The sequence below is a fragment of the Sardina pilchardus genome, chromosome 7, assembly GCF_963854185.1.
Source record: "Sardina pilchardus chromosome 7, fSarPil1.1, whole genome shotgun sequence".
NCBI classification, from domain to species: Eukaryota; Metazoa; Chordata; class Actinopteri; order Clupeiformes; family Clupeidae; genus Sardina; species Sardina pilchardus.
The window spans coordinates 16,772,728-16,790,941 of record NC_085000.1 but is presented as its reverse complement, the minus strand read 5'-3'; the positions used below and the strand labels follow the sequence as shown (position 1 = coordinate 16,790,941).

The 18,214-nt window shown below is 48.2% G+C and overlaps 1 protein-coding gene across 1 annotated transcript in view; it reads right to left on the bottom strand.

The window, feature by feature from the left end:
- Positions 1–546: 546 nt before the first annotated feature.
- The window catches only part of prex1 (phosphatidylinositol-3,4,5-trisphosphate-dependent Rac exchange factor 1), a 74,112-nt gene continuing 56,444 nt past the window's right edge, over positions 547–18,214 (bottom strand). Inside the window, exons 25-40 of the mRNA XM_062540944.1 lie at positions 15,700–15,982; positions 14,974–15,171; positions 11,056–11,144; positions 10,872–10,954; positions 10,477–10,561; positions 9,821–9,949; positions 9,025–9,066; positions 8,452–8,669; positions 7,943–8,045; positions 5,669–5,812; positions 5,237–5,351; positions 5,009–5,075; positions 4,197–4,372; positions 3,176–3,278; positions 2,464–2,531; positions 547–2,007 (exon numbers count right to left, since the gene is read on the bottom strand). Coding sequence (XP_062396928.1) covers positions 1,965–2,007; positions 2,464–2,531; positions 3,176–3,278; positions 4,197–4,372; positions 5,009–5,075; positions 5,237–5,351; positions 5,669–5,812; positions 7,943–8,045; positions 8,452–8,669; positions 9,025–9,066; positions 9,821–9,949; positions 10,477–10,561; positions 10,872–10,954; positions 11,056–11,144; positions 14,974–15,171; positions 15,700–15,982 — 1,946 coding nt within the window. The 3' untranslated portion in view covers positions 547–1,964. The remainder of the gene's footprint in view (positions 2,008–2,463; positions 2,532–3,175; positions 3,279–4,196; positions 4,373–5,008; positions 5,076–5,236; positions 5,352–5,668; positions 5,813–7,942; positions 8,046–8,451; positions 8,670–9,024; positions 9,067–9,820; positions 9,950–10,476; positions 10,562–10,871; positions 10,955–11,055; positions 11,145–14,973; positions 15,172–15,699; positions 15,983–18,214) is intronic.

The following is an 18,214-nucleotide window of genomic DNA, read 5'->3' as shown; positions in this document are numbered from 1 at the left end:
CTATCTGTACTGTAACTGACCTATATCTCCAATAGACGTGAAACTAATTGAGTCAGTATTTCTCGTCACCACTACTTCCTATCTTAAACTCCCAAGCTGCAGAGCAAACACCAAGCTGCCCACACTTACTGTAACTGGCAAAAATTCACTTCAGCTTGTACTGTATTACACACTGAGAGCCCGTCAACATGAAGTTATTTTTCAGCAAGCATCACTCTTGTCGATTCACAAGCAGAGCTAAGAGTACACAGTAGGAGGGAGGCCTGTGTCATCATGGGCATGCTGTACAGGCCAAAGCAATGACCTCACGGCTTTCCTATTTCTACTCATGCTGAAATTCCCAGAAAGAGAAGCGAGCGATCGGCAAGCTGAGGTCACAGAAACACGAGGCTCCAGAGAACATGTACAGTAGCACCTGAACACATCAGGACGATCTGAAAGGAGATATCTAAAACAATGCTGTCAGCGTGAGTCACCTGCATGCTTCATCTACTTGAGAACATCTCATTTCTTAAAATGTACAAGATGAATACAAAAGGGAATTAATGCTTTACATATTATAATCTCTTTTTAATATTATTAAAATTTAAATTATAGAACTGCCCTTCCTCATAAGCATTATACTGTATGGTAGTTGCTCTGCTATAGACATTGTTATGTACACATACACAAGAAAAATAAGAAAACTTCAATAAAATAATGCTACCGTCTACAGTTTATACTTCATGATCCCTTTGTTGTCATCTAACTCCAAAAATGTACAGTACATACAGTACAGGACATGTCTCAAACACTGGCGAGTGACAGAACCTCTTTGTGCTCTGAGACGGACACATAAATAGCATCAAAAGGAAATGAAATCGTGGACCTCATCCTGTCCTCTAGCATTATTAAAACAACTGTCAGGAAAGAACTTCAGGCTAAAAAGCTAAAAATATTACGAGTAAGATTCAACTGTTAAAAAAAAAAAAGAAAAAGCAATGGAAATAGACAAAACAGTTGGCCACAAGGGCATTCATAAGACTATAGCTTCAACCAGCTCAGTGATTAGCTTGTTTTCCCATTTTTTGTGTCATATTTTGTGTTGTGTTCCCTGAATTTCAGCAGTGGGTAAGTGACATATAGCACACTAAGTATTTAACTTCAACATAAATTAGCATTACTGTGGCTAACAGAATAAAAACCTCTCATAGACCACATATCCACGTCTAAAACACTCGGTGGTCATTGGTCCATAAACTGCTGTAGGACATTTAGGCTGGAATGTTTCAAGTTAATTCACTATTCCTGATATAATTGGACAATAAATACACTCTTGTTTTTTAAAAACGAGACAGTCCCCTCGCTGGGTGAATAGTGCAGAGTGCCACATGCTAAACTACAGTAATTGCACATTCTCCGTGTGTGAGGGGCGGAGAGGAGAGCAGGACGCCTCGGACATGCAGACACAGAGAAGAGTCCAGGCGTTCTGGTCAGACGCAGAGACCTGCAGATGCAGCGGGAGAGTTTCAGGCACAGCAGGGGTCCGGATTATTGTAGAGGAGTGAGAAATTACTGCACAGGGGCCAGTCTCTATCTAGCCACATGGGCAGAGTGAGGGGCTGAGGACTTCCTCAGGAGAGGGAGGGTTTGTCAGTGAAATCAGGCGAGGGGGGTTGGGGGGGGGGGTTTGTGGTGGTGGAGCAGTGACCCCACATCAGTGGCAGCCCTCCTGGGCATCCACTCACAGGACTGCCCTGGCCACGGGGAGAAGCTCCAGGTCCAGACGGGTCAGCAGGGGTCGCGAAAGGATTCCAGGAGAGGAGAGTATCAAGGTTCCAGTTCTGCCTGAGTCAGTGCCGGGAATTGTTCTGCCAAAGCCGTCCTCGCTATAACTGAGAGGTCTCTCTTGTCGCCTTGTCACTTCAAAACTGAAAGGGCTGTTTAAAAAGCAAAGTGAGCTAAAAATACTGATGGCGGCAGGTCTACAGATCTCCATCTGTAGGTGGGAGACACAGTCTGAAGAGCCTGGGGCAGGAGAGAGAATACACACCGTCAGATCTAAGACACTAGAACAAAATATACCACAGTTCCTCTGCAAGAGACTTCACCAGTAGCTCAGCGTTTAGTGTGCTTTATTTTAAGATTACTATTTTCACCCTAGTCTCATACACCACTGAGAAACAATGACAGAAAAACAAATGTAAAATGTAATCGGTGTATTCTCAACCTGGCCTTACAATGAAAACTGGCGGTCAAAAAATGTGTTTGGTGATGTTCTAAAAATGAAGCACCATATAAAACGCCTTTGCCTGTTGAGGCAAATGTAAATCAGAAAATTGTACATTCAGGACATCAATAAAATATTCAAGCCACCTCTCTCACTGCTGTGCTGTTTCATTGCACACACACACACACAGTTAGCGCTGAGGGTGTGTGTTATCTGTGGACAAGTTAGAGGGTGTGTGTTATCTGTGGACAAACCTTGGAGCAGTTGGAGGCATCTGGTCCATCACCTTCAGATTCTTTGCCGATATTTCCACTCTGGTGCCCTGTGAAGACAGAGGTAGTTAGAGCAGTGCATGCTGCCTTCACAGCGTAGTAGCCCATGGCTGGGCTGGGTTAGGGGGCTAGCTAAACTAGCTGAGTTTCCATTCAAATAAGGATTCCTGACTGGAAGCACATGAAATTCCCATACAATCTTCAATCTTTGATTCTCTTTACTTACATTTGTTGCATTTCTTCAAATGTGTTTCTCTAAATGTTACCCTGACAACCTTGTTTTTGTTTTTATCACTCAGCTGTTCTGAACTCTTCTGTTGATGAATGTAAATCTGGCTATTCATGGGTTTCATCAGGTCCCTTTCCACAGGTGTATTAATCAAGCACCATGCAGTCTGCATTCATAATCTAGGTCAAGTCAAGTCAAGTCAAGTTTATTTATATAGCGCATTTCATACACAGAGGTCATTCAATGTGCTTTACATAAACAAAAACCAAACAGGAATAGCAGATAAAAGCATAGATGGGCAAAGAGTAATAATAATAATAATAATAGTAGTAATAATAAAATAAAATAAAATAAATAGGTGCTTGATTTCATACACCTGGATGAACCCCGGATGAAACCCATGAATTGACATGTCGATAACACCTGTGGTGGTTGCTGTTGCGGACTGTGTGACGTTGCAGTTACCTGCTTGCGCATGATATCCATGGTCTGCATGAGGCAGCGCGGGATCAGTCCGTGGTTCCGTGCCAGGATTTGAGCCTGAGCCAAAGACACGCTCAGAGTGCACCTGTACATCATAAAGACAGACACATTATGAGAGTACACCTGTACACATCATAAACACAGACACATTCAGAGAGTGCACCAGTACAGCATACACACAGAAACACACTCAGTACACCTGTACAACATACACACAGACACGCTCAGAGTACACCTGTACATCATAAAGACAGACACATTCAGAGAGTGCACCTGTACAACAGACACACAGTGACATGCTCAGAGTACCCCCTGCACAACACACACACACACACACACACACACACACACACACACACACACACACACACACACACACACACACACACACACACACACACACATCCAGTCACAGTCACTGCACAAGCTTACACAGGATGGGGAGGAACTGAGAGGAGGATTACACTTGGCTCACTCGGTCTGTCTCTGTCAGCGGACCTCATTCACTTTGAATGGGCTAAAGCAAAGCGTTGGTAAACTGAATTGTAGGTCTGCTGTGTTGCGTTACTTGCAGCAAAAGTTGAGAAAAAAATTCAAACTTCCAAGCACCAACGTATGAGTCAGCCATGCATCAGTCAATCTGATTGCCGGCTAGTCTTGACAAACGGTAGGCGTTTATGTATAACTAGTTAGGCTTTTGACAATTAGATTTAGTATAAACTAGCAAGTAAAAAAATACAATCTAAAAATCCCATTCCTAAAAAACATGAAGAATAACAAATATGTAATATGGAGTTGTATGATGTGTATATACCAGCTAACTTATGTTAGCAAGCTAGCTACTCACAGCTTGCATGGCAAGATTGACCGCTAAACAACCCTTCTCAGTATACAATGCATGTCTTGCACTGACGGAAAGGGACCGTGTGGGCCTAGTGTTATGGGCCCATGAGTGGGTGAGCTGCCGCTGGTGTACACTAGGGGGCGCCACATGGGGCCGTACCTCTGCATGCCCGTGGCGCACATGGTGATGTGGCAGGAGCCCAGGCGGTTGCACAGCTCGGCGGACACCAGCAGCACGCTGACGCCGGACGGGTGGCTCCCCGAGCCGGCCTTCACGTTCACGTAGGTCTGCATCAGGCGACACAGGTCGTCCAGCGTGTTCAGCGGCCGCAGCAGCTGGACGGGACGAAACACAGCGCGGTCCGTTACAGTCAGACACACTTTAAACTTCAACTTAATTTCACTTATAGAGCGGCAAAACATTACACATGTCACATGGCACTTTACAGAGTGTTAAACATTCAGAGAGGGCCCATGAGTAACAGGGGCGAGGCAAAACTCCCTAGAATTGGAGATACTGTACATATAGGAAGAAACCTCAGACAGGTCCATCTGCCTAGGGTCAATTACAGTACAGTACAGTACAGTAAGGTCATCCATCCACTACTTATCAGTCAGAATAGAAATAAAAGACACACTGTACAAATGATGGGTACCGTTAATGAGTCAACATGTATTGGATAATGCACAACATGCCATGATTTGGTTATCATTACATCTGTCTGACTGCAAGATTATAGGCAGTGCAAAAACCTGATAAAACTGCATCTGATAATTACACAGGCCAGCTGAGCGACCGGAAAAGCGCTGTAATCATTTCTTCATTAGCCGTGTGAGTAAGACTGATTTACAGGGAGGAGTAAGCCCCTCATTTGCATTTAAATGGCTTGATTCAGCAAACAGAAACAGCGTCCCTCAGTGCAAATGTTGCGTAGCGTGTGTGAGTAATGCTGTAGCAATGTAGCTTCATACCTGATCAATCTTCATGGCAGTTTTGTGGGACTCGGTGGGGAGGTTGGATTTCTCAAGGTAAAATGCCCTACAGAAACATAACAAGACATTCCTATGTTAACAGTAATTATAACAAATATGCTATAAATATGCTATATATGCTAATATAAGTCCGTAACCATCATATCTTGGATAATTGAAGAGGCCGTGCTTGTGACAGAGGACTCAAGAGTGCTACCCTGGCCATACCTGAGCTTTCTGTAGTAGGCCTTGACCCTCTCTAGAGACAGACCGTTGGTCCGCTGTTGGAACTCCTCCATGGACACCGAGTCTGGCATGGCCACTCCCTCTGACTTCTCCATAGCTGCATAGATCCAGAGACATCATCACCACAACATGAACATTATGGACTCTACAGTTGCTCATGTTAGACAGAACATAATATTCACTCAAGACAGGTAGATGCGCTACACATTAACTGCCACTAGATGGAGCCACACAAATACATTCTGTCGACATGGATTTCTCAGGTCTTCAGTTATTTGCGTGTGTCAGTTATTTTAGGTGTTAAGAATGTCCCACACACAGACAAACAGCAGTCTTAAGTGGAGTTTCTATCTTCACAGCTCTGGATTCATTGGTGGAGGAACATGCTATAGCTAGACAGACAGACGAACTCACCGCGAGAAAACAGCACAGAGTGAAGCTTCAGGCTGCCGCCATTCTGCAGGCGAGAGGGCAGCTCATTGAAATGGCTGCTGTTCAGGAAGAATAACACTCTAATGGACTGCCTGTTGCCCTCCACCTCATAATACACTGGTGTGTCTAGGAGTGGAGAATGTGATAGCGAGGAGAGAAGGAGAGAGAGGGAGAGGGAAGGAGAGAGAGAGGAGAGGCAGAGAGAGAGGGAGAGAGAGATGGAGATAATAATGTTAGAGTTACATTAAAGACATACTTATGCAGTTTGCTGCAATGGACCACCAAAGTTGATGAGCTCAGGTATCCTTCAAACGCTTGAATAGAGGTATCGGTTGTACAATTATGTGTGCAATTTTTTGTGTCGACAAATGACTCGGGCTTCTCAGAGATTTCCCCATTCTTCTGTCTAGATCAGCAAGATGCTGTGTTGTGTGCAGCTGCAGTTTAGCTGGACAAGCAAAGGCTTTATTAATGTGTGTGTGTGTGTGTGTGTGTGTGTGTGTGTGTGTGTGTGTGTGTGTGTGTGTGTGTGTGTGTGTGTGTGTGTGTGTGTGTGTGTGTGTGTGTGTGTGTTGTGTGTGTTGTGTGTGTTGTGTGTGTTGTGTGTGTGTGTGTGTGTGTGTGTGTGTGAGATTATTAAAGCTGACGAGAGCCCTGGCACTTCCCGCTCCTCCAAAGGGGGGTACACACCGTGGCCTCCTGAGCCTCCTCCTAGAATAGCAAATCCCACTTTTCTCTTCTCTGTGGCCCCTCGACAGTAAACACAACAAAGGCCCCGGGGCCCGCGCGGCTATCTCCGCTCAGCATGCCTGTGCCGCTTGAAAGGGAGCGGAAGTGCACGCAGAAAGGGAAGTCTTCCAGGTCTTCCTGGCGGATTTAGAGAGAGAGGAGCTTTCGAGCAGCGCCGCTGTCGCGCGTGTTTGGGGTGGTGGGGCGCATCACGCCCTCAGTGCGCTGGGAGATGCACAATGACTCAGACACCAAAATAAAGCCGCTTTGGTTTAGTATTCATGTAATAGATCTCCCTTCCTGTCTATATCCACTTGTGTTTATTTGTCTGTGTGTGTGTGTGTGTGTGTGTGTGAGAGAGAGATAGAGAGAGAGAGAGAGACACTGAGTGTGTGTGTGTGTGTGTGTGTGTGAACGTGAGTGAGTGAGAGAAATAGATAGAGAGAGAGAGAGAGAGAGAGTGTGTGTGTGTGTGTGTGCGGCAGTGTTGTGCACGTTCACAGTCTTCAGTAACTAGTTCAAAGTTCAGTTCACACACGTGCAAAGTGAACTGTTCACGTTCATAGTTCACCATTTTTAATTTTGAACTAGTTCAAATTCAGTTCATTTGAATGAAAATCTGTTTCTGACGGATATAGGCTACAGCCACCTGTTGTTCTCATCTAATTGAGAATGTCCGTAAATTGGGCTTTATTTCGCTGGGCAGATACATTTCTTTTAGATCTATGGCAGATACCGACGCCTAATAAATGCGGCCGCGCATTTATTAATAATTAATAATAAATGCGTCAGCTGTACGTGCATGCCTGACATCAGAAGAGTAGTTTTTACACCGGGAGTATGGAGGAGGCTGCCTTGCTGCATTACCTGCAGCGAACTGTTCAGTGACATACTGTAGGACTCTTTGAACACGTTATGCATCCCTCTATCATCACTGACGAGTGCAGAATCTTTCCGCGATTGCATTCATATAGCAGCGGTTCTGTGTAGCCTACAATGCATCATGCGTAACGTGATCATGGGTAATGTAAGGTAGTGCAAAGCTGTAGGCCTAGTTTAGGAGTGGCGCCCGTGGGCAGTGAGTGTGACAACGACAGCCTGTTTCTAAATTACCAGCAGATAGTGTCACTCGACTTCTCAGGACAAAATAAATTCCATAACGTTTAATTGGACATCAACAGTGACGTTCGTCGTTCATTTCCCATAATCTGAGCGAATTCACGTTCAAATTCATTATTTACAAATGTGTTGCGTTCAGTTCAGCGTTCACAGAAAAATGAACGTGTTCAATGAACACGTTCTTTTGAACTCGTTCATGCACAACACTGGTGTGCGGATGTGGGAGAGTGAGACAGTGAGAGAGAGAGACAGACAGAGAGAGAAAGAGTGTGTGAGAGAGAGAGAGAGAGAGAGAGAGAGTATGTGTGTGAGAGTGTGAGAGAGAGAGAGAGAGATAGAGTGTGTGTGTGTGTGTGTGTGTGTGTGTGAGAGAGAGAAAGAGTGTGTGCTTTGCAGGCCATCACTTACTTGCCACCAGACATTCATCCCCTTGTTGTCTGAACACCACGGTGACTTTATCCAGGTCTGCCAGCGCAGCTTTGGTGTCCTCCAGCATGGTGCGCTCCTCCCTCTGCATAGAGACCAAGGAGGAAGGAGGAAGGGGAGGTGCGGGGAGGAGGAGGAAGAGGAGGGAGGAGAGGAGGTGCGGAGGATGTGAAGGAAAGAAAAGAAACGACACAGGGAGAGAGACAAATAGAAGGAGGGGAAGCATACAAATGAGGAAGGCAAGCAGGCGGGAGAGGAAGTGGAAGAAGAGCGAGGAGGAGGACAAACATATGGTCAGAAAAAATGAAGGAAGTCATCCCCCGCCTCATACTCTTCTCGTGTGTGTGTGTGTGTGTGTGTGTGTGTGTGTATATGTGTATATGTGTATGTGCATGTGCATGTGTGTGCGTGCGTGCGTGTGTGTACACATGATCAGGTCGTGCCCAGCCCAGCCCCGTCCGATCCCACCCGTTCCCCCGTGCGAGCCTCACCACGTGCGAGGAGAGCGTGGACTGGAAGTTGAAGAGGACGCCGATGGCGGCGATCTGCTCCAGCCACTTGCGGCTGACCTCCATGCTGTCCTCCTCGTACTCGCCGCTGTGGTTGTAGCGCAGCGTCAGCGCCGCCTGCAGCTGCTCCGCCAGCGCCACCAGCGCCGCCACCAGCGCCTGGCACAGGATGGCATCGCGCCGCAGCTGCAGATCCGTGTCTGGGGGAGGGAGGGAGGGAGGGATAGAGAGAGAGAGAGAGAGAGAGAGAGAGAACAAAAGAAATAACAGTACATTGCATTTACATGCAATATAATAATATGGTATGAGAATAAATATAAGGTATAAATATACAGTAAGCCTATAAATATACGGTAACATAAGATCATGGTATGCCCTCTAGGCCCCATAGCTTTATCCCACTCTGCACGCTGCATTATCAGCATATAGATGTATATGTATATGTATGTACTGTATATGTGTATGTGTATGTGTATGTGTATGTGTATATGTATGTACTGTATATGTGTATGTGTATGTGTATGTGTATGTGTATGGGACTGGTGATTGTCTTACCTGTACACTTCAGCAGGGCCAAGAGGAGCTGATTCTTCCCCTCTGCGAGGGAGACAAACACAGAGAGGAGAAGTGAGGAGGAGCACAACACAGAGAGGAGAAGTGAGGAGGAGCACAACACAGAGAGGAGAAGTGAGGAGGACACGTCGACAGGGGCAGGAGGAGCACAACACAGGGACGAGGAGCAGCCAGGGAGCTCACTCTGACCTCCAAAGGGGGGGAGGGAGGGGGGGGGGCATTCAGGAGGGCCAAAGGAGACCATTCACATATGGTGTGTGCACACTGCTCCAACACAACACCACCCAACAGTTGGGCCTGTGTGCACGGTTGTTGTTGGATGGAGTTGTTACGAGTTTGCCCAAAAGTCATTCTTCTTAATTGCTGTCTAGGCAGTAGATGGAGCTGGACATTGGTTTTCTGAATATTTGAAGGCTATGTCCAGTCTACACATGGCTGGGTAATTTTAAATACAGACATTTTTGTAAGGATTTTGGAAAACTTTGGTCGCTGACCACCAGTCAATGGAGGTTTTTAAAAACTCCATTTCAGTGTCTGTGTGACGTGACCTGTCTGAAATGTTGTTTCAAATGTTGTCAAGCCTGCAAGACTGGCCAGCATTTCTGATAAATGTGTCCTTAACAGCTGTTTTTTACGTATCCGCGTGGACAGAAATATGAAGAGTAAAAATATCCATTTTTTAAAAACGGCCACATTTAGAATGTTGGGGATTGTTGGCCATTATTTGGGCAGTGCACTTAAGCACTTAACCAGGGGGAACAGAATTCAGAATTCTTACCCTCAACGGAGCGTTGCAGGCTGTCCACCAGCGTCCGAATGGAGTTGGGCAGGTTCCAGGGGTCCTCCTGGATGTTCTTGTGGATAATGTACCGACACCGCGCCGTCCAGTCATCTGTTTGTCGGAATTCTGCACGCCGGCACCCCAGCACACACGCACAGAGAGCCATTATACACACCTCACAAGTGCTATTCATACATTTAATTACACGTGTGTCTGTGGGTGCGCGTGTTCTGAGTGTCTGTGCATGCGTCTGTGCATATGCGTATGTGTACACAACAGACCCTTTACTGATTGTGGTTAGTGTAAGCACTTAATTGCTTCCTATGAGAGGGCCTCTCTTGTAAACATTCTCTTTACTCGCCCCGACCCGCCGTAACTGAGACTGAGCACACAGACACGTCGTCACGGCGAGACTAGAAGAGTCCTCGACTTTCTCCATATCCTCACCTCCATCTCCATTCAGCACACACACACACACACACACACCACACACCACACACACACACTCCTCACTCCATATCCTCACCTCCATCTCTATTCAGCTCAATTAAACACAAGCCCATACACCGTCGCATGAGGCACCACCCTGACACACACACACACACACACCACACACACACCACACACACTACACACACACACACATGGCTTACCTGGCTGGTCAGCATAAAAGTGCTTGGTCTCCTCGCAGGCCTTGGTCATGACTGGCCCTTTGAAAAGGCTGTTAATGGAGTCCACCTGTAGATCAAGAGAGTTAGAGTTCCATAGTGCCTTCCATCAAAGCCGGACAAATGGAGCCTCTAAAGGGACTACAGCCAGACGCTAGGATTCTTTGTACTTTATGCATAAGCGACCTGGATAGACATCATGTTGTAGATAGATAGATAGATAGACTGAATTAATACATTTCATGATTTTTTCACAAAAAAACTGTGACAGATAGGAAAAGAAATAGAAAAGGAATACAGAGAAGTAGAAAACTGAAAGAAAAACACAATGAAAGAAAGCTGAGAGGTAGAGTCTGTCAGAAAGGCTGGGGAAAGTCCACCTGGTTGAACAGGTGCTCCAGACACCCGTGGAGTTTGTCTTGCTTGTCGACAGGAATCCTCATGTCACAGGGAAGCTCGTCACCTGTAAACACACACAAACACACACGCGGTCACGCTCCATCATCTGAATGGCGCGTTTATGAGGGTGTGTGTGTAGGAGAGACAGGTTTATAGGAATCTCACCTGAGCCCATCTCGTCGCTGCCCAGGTAGGAGCTGTTACTGCGGACACTTGTGTAGGACAGGACGGAGTCACGGTTGCTGTTGCATTCACTGGAGGATTTAATAGGACACACACACACACACACACACGCACGCACGCACGCACGCACACAACAAAATAAATGGTAAATTATTTACATACCCATAAAAACAAATTCTCTTCCCTCTTATCACTTCCCCTTTTGGCCTTTGCCAGTTTCTAGATAACCAGTTTAAAAATAAACAAATTATTCGGTTTTTACGTTGAGGATGGGCATAGGTGGTATTTTCCCGCTCTGTCTCTCTCGGTCTCCCTTTCACACGTACACGCACAGCATTTCCAGATAAACTGTCACTCAGGCTTTCCAATAAAGCCCAATTATGTAAACAAGGGGCTCTCAGCTGCTAGCTTGTTTTTTTCCCCCTCTCTCTCTCCCTCTCTTTCTCTCCCTCTCTCTCTCTCTCTCAGGTGGAGATTCCACAGCATCATCACAGACTCATTCATGCAGCAGACGGGCACAGCCAATCCTGAAGCCTTGGCCCAAATATCTCTTTCTTTAGCACCGTGCATCAGTAAACATACCACACACACACACACACACACACACTTAGCAGTGGGTTTGTGTGTGTGTGTGTGTGTGTGTGTGTGTGTGTGTGTGTGTGTGTGTGTGTGTGTGTGTGTGTGATGGTGGTGGGAGACACATGGGACAGTAGTGAGTGTGTGTGTGTGTTTATGTGTGTGTGTGTGTGTTGGGTGATGGTGGAGGTTGGGGAAAGGAGACAGCTGGGCCACAGGAATGCAACGGCACGCACCAGAGAGGAAACAATGGAGGAAGTGTTCGACATGACCCAACTGAGCTCCTCATTCAGTCAAGAAACACACACACACACACACACACACACACACACACACACACACACACACACACACTTAGGAAACACACTGATGGAAACTTAGTCATTTATTCACACCCTGTTTGACTCACAAACTCACGCCTATGAATGAACGCACACACACACACACACACACACACACACACACACACACACACACCTCTTCTACATGTTGCCCCAGGGGATGTAAAATCCACTGCGCGTTAGGAGGGGTTGTTGAAAAGGCGGGATATAAAAAGGAAAAAGAAAAGACAATTTTGGACTCCTGGTGCTGCGTCCTGCCTCCCTCCCTCACTGCTGAAGGCTTTTTTTGGGGAGGGTGAGCGCATTAAAGCACCAGAGGCCACCCAGAGCTTAAAATATCATCTGCTGGGCCCAAAACACCGCCCGGTCCCCAGCTCCGCTCCGCACGAGGAAAACAGGGCTTTCCATGACCATAATAATTCTAGGGTAAACACGCTGCTCCCCAGTCTGAACTTGAGACGGCTGTTTTTGGTCCACCAGGAGGAGGAGGAGGAGGAGGAAGAGGAGGAGGAGGAGGAGGGTGGGACGCTCAAGACCGATTGGAGCGAGGGAAGAGGGAACAGAGAAGAGAGAAGAGGAGCCTGGGTTCACTGGGGCGTCCTGCGGTAGTGGTGGCAAGTTGGGCAGGGAGGAGGAGGAAGAGAGAGAGAGAGAGAGAGAAAGAGGGAGAGTGAGAGAGAGAAAGAGGGAGAGCGAGGACCCTTACGTAATCTCCAGCGGGAGATCTGGCAGCGTTCCCTTGGCCCTCCCCTGGCCCTCCTCTGCCCCGCTCCCCTCCTCCCTCCTGGGAAGCGGCTGCCAGATATAGTGACACCACAGGCCGGGGGCGGTTAGCGCCCCCCCGGGGGTGCCAGCGATAACCGCCAACCGCTAACCGGCAGGCCCGGAACACGGGGGCCCGGTAGGCTGGACTGCCGCTCTCTGTGCCGGGGAGGCGGCCGGATGTGGAGGGTGTGAAGAGAACACGCCCTGAGGGGGCCACACAACACCTCCTCTCCTCTCTTCTTCTCTCTTTCTTCCTCTCCCTCCCTCTCTCTCTCTCTCTCTCTCTCTCTCGCTCCGCTTTTGTACTCTTCTTTACCTCCAAAATCACCCCTCCCTTCACAACTTTTCCAGCTGAACGGCAAAACTCCTCGACCGTGATTAATCTCATTTTAATTTCTCATACACACCACTTCAGACAGCATTCCTGAGAGGTGTGAAGGCAAGTGCGCAATATCAAGTGTGAATGTGTGTATGTGTGTGTGTGTGTGTGTGTGTGTGTGTGTGTGTGTGTGTGTTGCTGCTGCTGTTCCCAGTGGGTAGCTGCCGATGACCTTGTAATCCAAGCCGCAGCTCTCCCGCTCTGGGTGCGTGACAGAGCGTTCCCTGTCTCCGGCGTTATGGATCCACTTAGGACACATGAGGAGTTTGTTAGAACACAGAGGCAGGACCTTTGTACAGGCAGAGGCAGGGTACCGCACAGAGTACTGCCTGTTCTGGTCCGACGGGATCCGGGGGAACAGAGCCAGCCAGCTGGGATCAGAGCCTTGCACCGGCTGCAGCGCAACGCCACATGCTACTTGCTTACTGCTGCTACAGGCAGATCTGGGGTCAGCTCAGGAGCTGGTGAACACATTTCTAGCTGAAGACGAGCCTGTTGTGGCATGATATCAAACTGGCGTAGATAAGCGTGTGCTATCAGCCGTACCAGGTTTAAGAAAGAAGGAAGTTTCCTACACTCACGATCAAAGGACCAACGAATGTACTATGAGAGTACGATATGAAGAAACAATAAAAAAGATGTCAGCACACAAATTTATCTTTACCTCCAAAATCACCTTTAGGTCCATGTAGGCAGGACTAACTAACTGACCCACCTGTACGAGTCTCTGTAGCTCTAACTAACTGACCCACCTGTACGAGTCTCTGTAGCTCTAACTAACTGACCCACCTGTACGAGTCTCTGTAAGTCTAACTAACTGACCCACCTGTACGAGTCTCTGTAGCCCATGGTGTCGTGGGTGCTCTAACTAACTGACCCACCTGTACGAGTCTCTGTAGCCCATGGTGTCGTGGGTGCTCTAACTAACTGACCCACCTGTACGAGTCTCTGTAGCCCATGGTGTCGTGGGTGCTCTAACTAACTGACCCACCTGTACGAGTCTCTGTAGCCCATGGTGTCGTGGGTGCTCTAACTCAGTGTTTTTCAACCTTTTTTGAGCCAAGGCACACTTTTTTCCTTGAAAAAATCCTGAGGCACACCACCAGTCGAAAATGTTAAATAAAATGAAATTTTATGGAAAATTAAATTAAATAAAAATCTGTAGCCCGCATTAATGATATCAAGTCATTCTTGTCAAAGTGTCTTGAATAGGAATCAAATGAACACAAAGACAATTATTTATATTCACTCTTTTTTAGACCACTTAGGTGAAATTGGATAATTTCCCACGGCACACCTAACAATGTGCCACGGCACAGTGGTTGAAAAACACTGCTCTAACTAACTGACCCACCTGTACGAGTCTCTGTAGCTCTGACTAACTGACCCACCTGTACGAGTCTCTGTAGCTCCAACTAACTGACCCACCTGTACGAGTCTCTGTAGCTCTGACTAACTGACCCACCTGTACGAGTCTCTGTAGCTCTAACTAACTGACCCACCTGTACGAGTCTCTGTAGCTCTAACTAACTGACCCACCTGTACGAGTGGTCTGTAGCTCCAACTAACTGACCCACCTGTACGAGTCTCTGTAGCCCATGGTGTCGTGGGTGCTCACCTGTACGAGTCTCTGTAGCTCTAACTAACTGACCCACCTGTACGAGTCTATGGAGCTCTAACTAACTGACCCACCTGTACGAGTCTCGTAGCTCTGACTAACTGACCCACCTGTACGAGTCTCTGGAGCTCTAACTAACTGACCCACCTGTACGAGTGGTCTGTAGCTCTAACTAACTGACCCACCTGTACGAGTCTCGTAGCTCTAACTAACTGACCCACCTGTACGAGTCTCTGTAGCTCATGGTGTCGTGGCCCGAGTCCTCCTGCTCGTCCTCGTTGACCTTGAAGCAGACGCGCTTCCCCCCCGACTCCACCCGCTCCAGCTCCGAGTCCTCCAGGATGGTCTGGGTGGTGTGGTCGTAGGCGGGGGGGTCTCCCTCCTGGGGCTGGGTGGGCTCCGTGATGGAGGACAGCAGCCTGGAACAGCAGGGGGAGAAGGAGGAGGAGGAGGAGGAGGAGGAGAGCACAATGGAGTCATGAGGAGGCCACTAGGGGGCTACTGAGCAATATCAGGCATATAGGTGTTCAGTCGCTTCACTCACACACACACACACACACACACACACACACACACACACACACACACACACACACACACACACACACACACACACACACACACACACACACACACACACACACACACACACACACACACACACACACACACACACACACACACACACACACACACACACACACACACACACACACACACTTTCTCTTACTACTGCCAAGCCCCAGTGCGTAAATTTGCATACTGTCAACTGTCAGTGTGTGTGTGTGTGTGTGTGTGTGTGTGTGTGTGTGTGTGTGTGTGTGTGTGTGTGTGTGTGTGTGTGTGTGTGTGTGTGTGCGCGTGTGTGCTTTTGTCATTTTCAGCTACTAGTAAATCAGCATGAAGTACTTTGCCCCTCTGACCGGAGGAGAGCGTGGGTCACTTACACATCGATCTGCGTGACGTACTGCCTCATCTCGCGCACGGCCACGTCCAGCCGGTTGTAGAGGTTGAGGTAGGCGTCCTGGCTCTCCGTGTCCTCCTGCTTGAGCAGGAAGCTGAGGCCGCCCTCGCCGTGGCCGTAGCCGCCGTACGGGTTGCCCTCGCCGCAGCTCAGGCTCTCGTCGAAGCTCTCGCCCTCCTCCTCCTCGTTCAGGCCCCAGCTGCGCCAGGACGGCGCGCCCATGGAGGTGACGCAGTGCACCGTGTGGGACATGGGGTTGATGTTCACTGCAGCGGGGGAGGGAGGGAACAACAGCAGTGAGCTTTGGGAGAAACGCGACACCATTAAAGGTGCAAACCGTGAATTCTGGCTAAAGGTTGTTTATGATCAAACAGTGGTCCAAACCACTTGGTTGATGTTCACTGCAGCAGGGGAGGGAGGGAACACAGCAGTGAGCTTTGGGAGAAACGCGACACCGTTAAAGGTGCAGTTTGCGAATTCTGGCTAAAGGTTGTTTATGATTAAGGTTGATAAGGCTGTGACCGCTTAAGGCTCGGTCCAAACCACTTGGTTGATGTTCACTGCAGCAGGGCCAGGGAGGGGACACAGCAATGAGCTTTGGGGGAAAGACATCACCACATACTGTATTCATTCCTTTATTCTTACACATACATTTCTTTTTTTACTGTTTTTTATGTTATTGTTGGGTGTTGTACTTGAGTGCAAAGATTAACCAGAGTCAAATTCCTTGTTTGTTAAGGCAAACCTGGCCAATAAAGCTGATTCTGATTCTAATTCTGACCATTAAAAGGTTCACAAATTCTGGCTAAAATCTGGCTTGTTTATGTTGAAGGCTGACAGGCTGGAACTGCTTTAGGCTCTCAGTCCGAACCACTTTGTTTGTTCCCAATTCAAACAATCAGGAGTTTCTATGAAGGCACACACTGAAAGGATAGTCGGAGGACCGTGAGGAGAAACTGAAGTGAACTGGATTAGAATCATGAACTACACCTTTAAGTGGTAAGGAGGATAAACAGTGTGATAAACCCAGCAGATTGACAGAAGCCTGTTCTTCAAACAGCCATTAGTTCAGCACCACTGATACACACGTGTGATGCACACGGCTGGCTCTTGCAAATGTCAACTCATCACATCGCCACGGCCCGGCTCCGTACGCCAAAGAGGGGGAGGGAGCGACCACTCGGCAGGAATCTCACCGTTACCGGCGCAACTGCCGAGCAGATGTGAGACAGACCGCAGCCGCAGTCGCACAAAGGAACGTTCCGGAACAATACACCACGCTGCCGTGCTCCGTACAGGCCTCGCCACCCAGGCGAGACGGCGAGACGCAGGGATCAGATGTCAGGCGCTCGTGGCGCTCGTGGCTTTTTAAACGGACCAGCAGATGGGAGCGACAAGCGTACCTGCCACACGCTCCACTCACCTTTCACTCCGTCGACTCGAGGGACAGTCGACCTCAACCGAGCACCTCTGACAATTACTAACAATCATCATGTGTGTGAGCTGGAAAGGCTAGCGTAGCCTTGAGTTACATCTGGGGCTAAATAACAAAGTGTTTATCACGGCAGAAAATTACACTAACGACAAAAACCAGGAGCAGGGTGATGAAGTCTCTCATGACAGTAATCTGGTCCCCATGGGGATGTGTAGAGGTGGGCAGAGGGGGGGGGGGGGGGGTTGTGTTGGGGTGGGGGGGGGGGGGTGTTGACATGACATCACTCCAGCCACAGAGTGCCTAATGCTGGCGAGATGGAGTCGTGAGATGGAGCCGATTAGCCCAAAGTCTTTAAGAGGGGGCTAATTTACTGAGCCCTGGGTTTATGGCACTTTTCCCAGCAACATATGGCTTACACAGCAGCGCCAAAGCGGCTGTTTACGCGTTTAAATAATTATGAGGGGGGGAAACAAGCTCAAACGGCTCTTTTGTTAAGAGCATTATGGGCCTAATTGCAGCCCCACCCAGCAGTCGGGCTGTGGGGCTCCAGGGCCAAAAAACAACCACATCAGAGCCGGACCCACAAGCAGAGTTCATCGATAAACCAATTCAGCGGCGTGTATTTCTGTCAGCGCTCGACATGATCAGATGACGACGGCGGGGGCATTCATTTCACATTAAGGCCTATCAGCTGGAAGAGATCTAAACATGAGCGCTTTCACCACAGCACAGACTCTGAGTCAAGACAGAGTAGCACACAGCATACTTGCTGCAGTTAAAAACGCATAAACATTGTTAACATTACTGTACACTACAGTACTGGCGATGCACATAGTGCGACTGCCCATCCCCCCCCCCACACACACACACAAACAAAAGCAGTAACCACGAGAGTGGGCAACAAAACACGGACTGATAAATTATTAACTTCTGGACATAATCACAACGGCCGCCTCTCCATCTGTCTCTCCATACTGCGGCTCCTGCTTGACTGAGAGCAGCACACAGTTCTGATCAGTGCTGTGAGGAGGAGGAGGAGGAGGAGGAGGAGGAGGAGGAGGAG